Source organism: Mytilus edulis, chromosome 6, assembly GCF_963676685.1.
Source record: "Mytilus edulis chromosome 6, xbMytEdul2.2, whole genome shotgun sequence".
In the NCBI taxonomy this organism is placed as follows: domain Eukaryota; kingdom Metazoa; phylum Mollusca; class Bivalvia; order Mytilida; family Mytilidae; genus Mytilus; species Mytilus edulis.
In genome coordinates this window covers 55,015,230-55,026,448 of record NC_092349.1, presented here as the reverse complement: position 1 = coordinate 55,026,448, position 11,219 = coordinate 55,015,230, and the positions used below count along the sequence as shown (strand labels likewise).

Here is an 11,219-nt window from a genome sequence, read left to right as displayed (position 1 = left end):
ACCAACTTTAGCAATGACATATCATACAATTGTTTGACGAAACAAATAACTAATTTGACATAACACAGAGATGCCGTGTCATGAAATACAAACATTTGCACATAACATAAAGAGAAAACGACATGACGTAAAGACAAAGCGACAGAACACATTAAATATTTACACTATAAGACAGTTCCGGCGTTCCATACTGTTGTATCATTTATCATATCATGTATATAGCTCGATGGGACAGATAGTCACCAAATTTTAAAGAAGACGTTAATTAGTTGTAAAACTTAAAGATAGATATAGGAAGATGTGGTTTGAGTGCCAATGCGACAACTCTCCTTCAAAATAACAATTTATAAAAGTAAACCACTTATTTCTAATATATATTTGACATTTGAAATGACCTGTACCAAGTAGGGAAAATGGCCTTTGTTATATTATAGCTCGATTCTGTGTGTGTTACTTTTAATGTTGTGTTTCTGTTGTGTCGTAGTTCTCCTCTTTCATGTCTTATGTTTGATGCGTTTTCCTCAGTTTTAGTTTGTAATCCGGATTTGTTTTTTTCTCAATCGATTTATGAATTTCAAACAGCGATATAATGGTATACTACTGATGCTTTTATTGAACAATCATATATGATTAAACTAATTATCATTGCTTATTTTTTGTTACAAAAAATCTGTACCTTTAATTTGACTCTGTACATCACACAGATCAGTATTCCAACAGATAAAAAACATATCAGACCACTATGTCGATATCGTCTTCCCATCATTGTATCTTAGGTACTTGGCTAGAAATGTGCAACATCTACGAATCAGTCAAGCAAAAACGTACAAATATATATCTATTTTTTTCATAACAATGATAACCTTCAACTTATCATCAGGTTTTTTTATACTTTACGTTTGTGTAGGCAAACGTTTTTATACTTTTATACAATATCGTCTATAAAAAATTTAAATTACGGGTATAAGTAAAACCATTATTGAATGTTATACTTGACATGCGTTAAGGCATACGACAAACATTTGATCTCACGGTGATTTTGTTACGAAAATTATCAAACAAGCAATTTTCCCTGAGGGGATTCAAATATGTAATAATAAACATATACTTTTATCAAGTTCATGTGCTAAATTAAGAGATACATTTGTTCGAATATTTAAACATTTACTAAAAACTTTTGTTTCTTGGACTTTCTATCCATGAACAGACTAATTTGTATTGTTTCAAAAAATATTCACATGCCAATTTTTTTAAAAGGATTTGAAATATATTCTTTAAAACAGTCATAAGTATGTCTTACAGTAGAGGCATTTCGGTATGAAGGTTGGGGAAATTTATACTGCAACAGGAAAATGATGGTATTTTGGATAGGGACAGGTCACCTACGGACTTCAAGGAGTTATTGCAAGGTTATTAAAAAAAAGCGTATCACTTCCTCTATACGAGGCATTGGATTTAACGTCTCAATTCTGACCGCATATGGCTGCCAACTTAATACATGGAACCAAGAAGCTATTTCAACACCCTCACTACTATAATTAACTTTATGTAACGTACAACGGGCATCCCTTGGCTCTCCATTTGACTTCAATACTATAAACTAGTACACTAGTACAGTACTGTAATGAACAATAGCAATTTAATAGATGTGCACTTTGAACCTTTCGTATAGTGTACGCAGTACTTCGCAATTACATGAATTACGTCAACATGAAGCAAAAAAAAATGGTTGATCTAATCTTGAACACCGTACTGTAATTCAGTGGTTTTTTTCTCTTCCATGTCTGAATTTTTTTTCTGTTCGGGACATGTTTCCGATTTTATATTTCATTTAAGCCAATAGAACTTATGCACATCATGATGCAGCCAATCATAACAGTTACCGAATACTTAACATGTCGTTAATATCGAATGATACTAATAGCTTTATATCTTGATGCAAAATAATTGGTGAATAATATTATCTATAAAACATTGCAATAAAGGTGGCTTATTGCAAGGCAATATTTTGGTTCTATTCAAGACAACTCTGATTAAAGTCTGTTTTTTAATTGAATCGTAAAACAATGCTTGAGAAAAAAGAACCACTTGTTTTCATTATTATAGTAGCAAGTAATGTAAATATGAAATTAAGAAGGTGTGGTATGATAACCAATAACACAACTTTCTAGAGGAGACAAAATTACACAAAATTTCAGAAATATAGATCACCGTACGATGAACAAATTCGTCACTGCATAGTCAGACATAACAGGCCTCAAAGTGACCAATGTAAAACAATTCGAACGAGAAAACTAAGGGCCTAATTCATGTACAAAATAATGAAGAAAAACAAATATGTTACAAAGTAACAAACGACAACCACCGATTTAAACTTTATACAGGATCCTGACTTCGACATGAACAAACAGTGTAGCGGGGTTATACTCGTTTGAAGGCGCCAACATTCCATCTAATCTGAGACAGTGATTATAAAAATGTTAGTTCTTTATTTATGAAATGTCTAACAATTTTTTTATACGACATTATTGCTTTATAAAACAGTGAATACATAGGTTACACCTAAGTTATCATAACAATAATTAGGAACAGGTATTTCTAATATCTTTTTCCATTTACCATTAACTTCTAACTCTTCCATTAAAGATATTAGAGACTGCTCATATTTCGGCTCACCATAGTTTGCTCTCTTGGATATTACAACTTTACCATCTGTAAAATAACACGAGTCACTTCATTCAGCTATTTGCTTTGCGACGAAGAATAAACAAAAATGGTCATGCAGATGTAAAATTCTTGGAACTGGTTACTATTAAATTCTTCTAAAAATTCGCAGATATGGTAACGGTATAACAATTAAACAGCATACCTGATATAAGATACTAATCATATTAGTCCCATGTGCATTCGTCAACAACATAAGTCTCTATAGTATATGTCAATCTTTGTATGTTCACATGGAAACATGGGCAAACATATACTCTAATGCAAAAATCCACCATAAGAAATGCTCGTAAATGCACGGTAACAAGCACCATGGGGTCAAGTTGTTTTTACAGCAAATATGACATTTACATTGCGCAATTGAAACACAAATATCTTACACTTTATTAAAAATCTACAACATTTAGAGTTGAAAACAACTCATTACACGAGTCAGTTATTTTAAATTTACAAAAGATATCTCATAAACACCTTTAACTGAAACAATTATCATTTTTTATCAATTATAACATATTTACGTATTTCAAACGTATGTATCTTTACATATAGTAATATATTCAATAAATCAAAATATTACAGCAAATATGAACCGAAGTAATATACGAACAAGTATCTATTAAAAAAGGTTACTTTTCAAGGTGTTTTCATTTTACTTGCAGTTCGAGTTTTCTAATTCAACATGATATGCTACGATACATATTTAATCAATATGTTATTTATTGACTCCTGATTGCTAAATGTGAAGTGATAAATGTGTTATGCATATGCCGGGCCAGAACAATAAACAATTGATGCCATGGTGTGTAGAAGGTCCACTGGGATACAGGTTTGGAATAGAACTATCACAGTTACTGTAAATTGAACATTTGGATAGGGCCCGGGTATGCTTTGTTACATACAATCTTGGACACTCAAAAATTGTTCCGATTGTTTTTAGTCATACAGAGAATGGTAGCATGCAGGCTACAAGTTTCACAGGATTAAACGGTAGCACTTCAAACCGTACATGACTGCATGTTGGTTCATCCCGCAAGCCCAAACAACTTCTACGCTTTGGTCTTAGCCAATCCATGGGCTGTATATATTTAAAAAAAAAAAAAATTTTATTGAGAAAATGTTATTCATTGTTATTAAGTACCATTTTCTTCACGTCTGTTGGCAATTATGGCGTACTCATACGAGAACAAATCAACAATATGTCTGGATAAACAGGCTTTTTAAAGAGCGTTGACTAGTTTATATGACAGGAAAACAGTAAATATTATTTATTCCAGCAGTTAATTCTCCAAACACAGTACTTGAATTGTCAAAAAAATGGATTTTAATGCAACTATCTTACAAATAAGAGTTTTAACGAGCTTTAAACCACATTTAATCCATCATTTTCTACAGAAAAAATGCCCGCAACTAGTCAAGAATAAGTCATTTGTTATCCATTTGTTTGATATGTATGAGCTTTTAATTGTGCCTTTTGATTATGGGCTTTCCGTACATTTTGCATGCTCTGTTGGTTTTAACATGTGTATATTTACCTTTCTTCGCAAACGGCAAACAATCATAAAGGCAATCAGGTGGGAGATGCCCTGGTACAAAACATCCACATGTTAAAACACAATCAAAGCAACCTGATATAATAAAAAAAAACTCTTACACATAAATTTCAGAACGACACAGTTATACATATATGTATCGAGAAATACCAATAATACATAGACAATACTCGTGCATTGACTTGACATATTTGAACGATAAAAGGATGAGGCTTATAAACGGGGAAATGCGAGGCTCATATCATGCAGGCGGAGAAATATACAACTCAATGAAATGTACATTACCTGTTGAAACCCCCAATCGATGGTGAACGCATTTGTTTGAGAATGAACTAAAATATCAACAATAAGCATAAAACGAAATGATTTATAGTTTGCAAACCAAACATATATACAAGTGAAATGTGGTTTTTTTTCTACAAATTGCAACAGTAAGTTGGAGTCGTTGTATACATTGGTAACAAGAACAGGTTGAATAGGTCGTACGAATAATTAATTATAATTTCGGCAATTTCTATTTAAATATACACTAGGAAAAGTGATATCAGGCCATTAATTGCCTGTATATGACATAGAAATATACAGTCAACGAATTTTGACTGCTCAAATAGAACGAGTGCAGTATAAATCCCTATTTTCAACAAATCATTCCTAAGGAAAATATTGTATTGTATTATCTTAAATCTGTGTATTGTCGAAACCTAGACTAAATGTAAAACAATGTATTACTGAGCCTTTTGCTCATTGGTGAGAACATGGAAAATCCCTCATATCCTCTATAAATTGACAAATCTAGAAGAAAAAAAACCTCAACTGAATCAATTTACCACATGGTCTGTTATTTTTGTTTTATTCGATAATGAAATTTTTCACCTTAGGAAAGATTGTGTAATGTTCTAGCAAGCAACACCAACAGATATAGCCATACTGATCTTCAGTATAGTTTAAAATACAACTGACGAAAGCTTTTTAGTTGTCACGTCACGCACATGTTGTTATTAAAAATAGAAAGTAGTAAAGTAATATTTTGTTTAGAAAACGGTATTTTTCATAGAGCTAACGCAGAGAGGAATCTTATCTAATACCTTTGACATCTGGTATTGCATCATTTGTCAGGTAACAGTTGTAATAGTTTCTGTACAAATTTCGTTTCCGTGCTAGATTTAACATTCCAATTGAAGGTTCCAGGGCATCAATTGTGCTGAATCCATATTTGCGAAGCTATAATTAAATATTTGAAAAGTTATTGTGATAAAAAGAAGAAATAATCTCTACCCCTCACTTTCTTAAAACGATTAAATTAAAAACTTTAGAAACACGAAATCCAAAATATATTTAAAGGCAATTGGATTGAATGTCTATCGTAATGGTCATAAAACAGCATGCAAGAAAATAACTTTTCGAGTCATCCATTTGATTAGGGACCTTCCTCGGAGTTCAGTTCTAATCTTGTGATTTTACTTTTTCAACTTTTATTGCGTATTCTTATTTTTCTGTTGCGTTTTTTCGTTTTAAAAGTGTGCCACATTTTTTATTGTATACTTTGATGTTGCTTTGGCAAATGTGGTTTCTTCCACACTTGTGTTAAAATTATAATCGTAACTGGAATTACGACGATCCCAATATGACGACGGCAAAAATAGGTACAATGTAGCATGTTTTTGTCAATATTTACACCGCTGTAAGGATTTACTATACCATTACATCATATATGAATCGTAACGATGCACTATAATTGTCTAACCGCTTAGAAAATTGCCGTTGAAAACTCGGGATGATAATCGTTACTCGATGACGTTTTTCTTGTTTGATAATCGTAATTTCTTTATCGGATACTAGTAACTGAAAAATAATAAATGTGTCTTCCATCATTTAATTCAGGAATCCTTCTAGTTGGTCTCGCTGCATCATTACTTCCATAGCATTTGCGATAAATCGCCAGATCCTTGACAAAAGTTTGGCATCAAAATGTACACGGATGTATGTGATACTGTCTGCTGTGTAACAAATAAAAGCCAATTCTTCAACCTTATATGTTTGGCTGAGCACCTGGGTTGAGATATAAACAGGAATTTCATATAATGCGTCAGTTTTATACTTCTTTCCGGACATTTGAACACGAACGCAACTTCATCATTGTTGGTATTGACACCAGTCCCATCGCTACGTATTACCGCTTATGTTTCTCCGAAAGATAGAGTAATACAACCGTCCTGTTTGTAAAGCAGGTCTGTGAAATACACCGGCATAAATTTTCCAACAAATGGACTCAAGGCATTAATTTATTGAGCTGGTCTATATTCGAAGAGTGAGGATACATGATCAGATATTGGTTGTTAAACTCCCTTGTAATTTTTATCATAATGATTCTCATAAAGTGTCCAGACTAAGCGCTCTAAATATTGCACTGCCTGTAATATTTTACTTCCATTTCGGAGTTGATGCCACGCATTACATCTTTGTGTAATGATATTTTGATTTCGGTGCAACGGTTCATTCAACTCTATTCCGTCTGTTAAGCTTTACAATTCTCTTGTCTGTTAACTTTACTGTGGATTTACTTCCTTGAATATATAGTTGTTTGGGGTACCAGTCAAGCAAGATGCAATATCTCCTTATTTATCGATACCACCTATTAACTATAATGCACAGTTCTTGGCTTGAACTAACATTGTTTGCCAGTAACTTATAGCATGCGCGAACTTAACTTTGTTGCCAATTTCCGTCTACGCATTTCGACATCTCGCTTCCTTTTCACGTTGAATGCCCGAAGCTCGTGTATACGCTTACTCATATATGAGATAGTCAGTAGCAAGCCTTGCCTAGCCTTATACCTATCTAAATCTTCGAATCGGTCTTAAGTGTGTCTTAATTGCGGTTATTTGTTCATATGCCAATCGTTCTTGACGCTCTTTTAGAGTAGGAGAATTCTCAAATCCACCTAAATTTACGTCACCAGTTTTAAAAAAAACTAAAGCAAGTTTCTTTCCGTATTTTTATATTTTTGTCTATTTCTTTTTACATCTAATAATGTATCTAAAATTCCAGGATTTTCTATTCCAACAGTATATTAAGTGGATTCTGAAGCTAACGTGCGATTTGATGGGACAGCAAAATTTATTCGACAGTCTTTTTTGACTGATGCACTCTTTATCTTTCACTAATCCAAGAGCTTTAAAACCGCTGAAAAGATTTATTCCTTTCCCTTTAAACAACTTGTTGTACTGTAACCCAAAAAGTAATACTGTCTTCACTATAACGTAATCCCTGTTTACAGTTTGTGGAATTTCCTACATCAAGAAGAGATGCAATGTAATGTTATCAATCAAAGTTTAATCTGCAATACACCTCAAAACAGAGAGAAAATTTTCGTAATGACCCCTTCCTTTCAAAACGGAAGCAACATCTTGCAAAGGTCCGTATCAAGTAAATTGTTTGACTGGATTCATCATTTATTTTTGTTTGAATTAAACCACTTATTTTGTTACATTCCTGTATGTGGGGCGTCAACCTGTGTTCGTTTGACAGTAATCTTTTTGTCGGTTATGTTTATTTGTAAAGATGTCCCTTGTTCTACATAACTTTAAAGTTGTGAAATAAACCAAGAAAAATGAAAGGACATGAAAACTGCAGTTTTTAATTTCTCGTCAAACTGTCTTTGGCGTATACTAAAAGTGTTTCCTACTCTATTGTGGCATAATAGGGTACGTATTGAATTCAGCAGTGGCATCCCCGGGGACAGAAATAGCACATATAGCCACCTGCAATAAATAAATTAGAACAATATTTTCTATGTTTTTATTCAGGATAAATCAATGTTTTTAACAGTCTTAATCACAGATCTGATTTGGGGTGACATATGCGTTTCGCCCGACAATTATTGCCATGTATCATAACTTCCTTTAAAATTGCATTTTCACTCGTTTCAATATTTTGTGACATTCCTAGTTCCTGCAGTTTTCTGTATTTCAACATAGTTCGTTTTTCCCCATTTCCAAATTTCCTGAAGCTTGTTTCCATTCCAATTTATGATATATTAGTATGTATCTGTTTTCGTTATAACTCAAAGAAATGTCATAAGATGTTGGTACGTTTTCGTGATTAATTCATCAGCATAGTTTCGTCATATGCTATCAGGGGCCAAAAGAGGGACGAAAGATACCAGAGGGACAGTCAAACTAGTAAATTGAAAATAAACTGACAACGCCATGGCTAAAAATAAAAAAGACAAACAGACAAACAATAGTACAGATGACACAACATAGAAAACTAAAGAATAAGCAACACGAACCCCACGAAAAACTAGGGGTGATATCAGGTGCTCCGGAAGGGTAAGCAGATCCTGCTTTACATGTGGCACCCGTCGTGTTGCTCATGTTATAACCACTGCATGAAATGATACGTTTACAAAATTTATTAAAAAATTAAATTTCTAGTTTTGAATTTAAGGTCTGATTTATGAAGAATTATTTTAGTAGTTTATGAAAATTTAATAATTTTTTAAAATTTCTTATTTTCTTAAGTTTAATTCCTATTTATGGGTTATTAAACTTGTTATTTATTTGAAAAATAATAGCAGTTTAAATTTGTTATTTAAAAGGTTTAAATCTAGTTTATCGCCGTTAAATTTTTCGTTTAAATATACGTTTATTTTTTATCAAAACTACTAATATCAGACGATTTAACTGAAATTTAATTTAGATTAAATAACAAGTTTATACTGATCAATTTTTGTTCTGTAAATTTGAAATTTAATGCCAGTTTTGGTATTCGTTTATTTTTTATCAAAACTACTAATATCAGACGATTTAACTGAAATTTAATTTAGATTAAATAACAAGTTTATACTGATCAATTTTTGTTCGGTAAATTTGAAATTTAATGCCAGTTTTGGTAACGTGTTTTTCATTGTCTTTCATAGCTGACTATGCGGTATGGGCTTTGCTCATTGTTGAAGGCCGTACTGTGACCTAAAGTTGTTAATGTCTGTGTCATTTTGGTCTTTTGTGGATAGTTGTCTCATTGGCAATCATACCACATCTTCTTTTTTATATTATGTTTCTTGTTTAATTTCAATGATGAAGTAATTCTTCTTCTTAAGGGTCAACAAGATTTCACTACTGTCAGATGAATACATGTTGTACAAAATAAGATGGAGCGAAATTAAACGTTATTAAGAAAACAAGACGACTTTACGATCGGGCTTATTATAATTGTTCAAAAAGAAGAAGAGGAAAAAAGAAACTTACGTAGGAAAAACACTATCAACTTACGTAAATCAATATTTAAATCTTGAAAATCCCCAAACCTTTAGAGATTTTCAAGTAAGTAAAGGTCTTTGTCAGATTTCCATGGACGTTCTGGTTATCTTTTATCCCAATAACACAAAACACAAAACACAACAAATAACAAGAGCTTGAATAATGGCTAAATTTCATTGATTGATTTTTATTGTCTTTTATAAGGAATAATTCAGTTATGAATAGTTTAAACAACATGTATTTATCGAAGTACATATGTATATATCAACAACATAAATAGAATATAAATTATTTTTAGAAACAAGCAGTTTTGATTATCCCCCTTATTATAAACTTAAATATATTTTGACATTTTGACATTTTTCTTTCACTCATTTGATATTTATGATAATCATATATATACGAAATTTACTTCTATACAGTGCACTTTGTCAGATATTTCTTAAATATCGTATTACTTTTTTGATAATATTTATGATGGGATGTAACTCTTTTTGTCAACAATCATCTGTTTCAGAGGAAAATATTTATTTTAAAAATAAGTTATCTCCCATTACATTGGAAAAGCGTAAAGATTAAGATTATACATTTTAAAAATTGTCTTTCTTTTCATATATTCAACACAGTTTTACAGATGGATGGATAATTCTTTAAAAAAAAAATAACCAAATGTGCCGCATACATAAAAGGGCACACTAATAAAAAGTAAAAGCTGTTTTAGCGCAAATTTCACAATATTCACGAAGTAAACGGGATTTTTTTCCCCAGTCGTCGTATTTTGCTACTGACTCTTTCGCAAATAATGATACCCGTTTGTACAACATTAATCTCTTTTCCGTAAGTGGAAGTTATGCGGACGCATTTCATTTGCATTTCATTTGCGCGCATTTTGTGATTAACTTTTTTTTACGTTTGCGCAATTACATTGGCGCGTATTAGTTTTTCAGAAACACTATGACAAGTAAATTAAGATAATTCATTTTTCAAATGACTGCAGACCGCAAATGAGGACCCCAAATTGGATGTATTATTCATTGTTATTTCAAATAGATATAGGAAGATGTTTTTCTACAAACGGAGATCTATGAACATGCACTGATACGCCTAGACTGGGAAAAGGATATCAAGGTTGGGGTAACCCACCTTTTTTATTCTGTTTTATTAAGTAAACAGGTTTTTTTCTTTTTCTTGTTTTTTCGTAAACACAATCTAACGTTTGGGGCAGGTTACACGTGCTTACCTTTTTCTCTTATTTCCTATGAGTCATTTAAAAAAATCGTGCAAAATGACGACCTGATTTAAAAAAAAAAGAAAGGAAACAATAAATGCAGGATCTTCTTTTGGAATCATACAGTGGAGAAAACTTCTGATCTCTCGTTAGAACTGTCAGAATAATCTGTCATAGAACTGTTCTAAACTCTCCTAGAACAGTTCTACCCTAAAACTGTTCTTAGTAGAACTGTCAGAACCAGTTTTAGATAGAACTGTATATTAAACAGTTATAGGTAGAACTGTTAGATCTGTAAATTTACTCTCTCAATTTTTTTGTTCTTCCCTATACAAAAAATTTGCGAAAGCAAATTTACAGATCTAACATTGTTGGGTTGATGTTTAGACGAGTTGTATACAGAATGCACACAGTCATGTATCACCATCACTGCTGGTGATCCGATGGATACATCTG

The 11,219-nt window shown here is 32.1% G+C and overlaps 1 protein-coding gene across 1 annotated transcript in view; it reads right to left on the bottom strand.

Moving 5' to 3' along the window:
• Positions 1–2,533: 2,533 nt before the first annotated feature.
• Positions 2,534–11,219, bottom strand: part of LOC139526491 (methyltransferase-like protein 27) — a 58,799-nt gene continuing 50,113 nt past the window's right edge. The window contains exons 4-6 of the mRNA XM_071321644.1: positions 5,360–5,495; positions 4,257–4,349; positions 2,534–2,712 (exon numbers count right to left, since the gene is read on the bottom strand). Coding sequence (XP_071177745.1) covers positions 2,534–2,712; positions 4,257–4,349; positions 5,360–5,495 — 408 coding nt within the window. The remainder of the gene's footprint in view (positions 2,713–4,256; positions 4,350–5,359; positions 5,496–11,219) is intronic.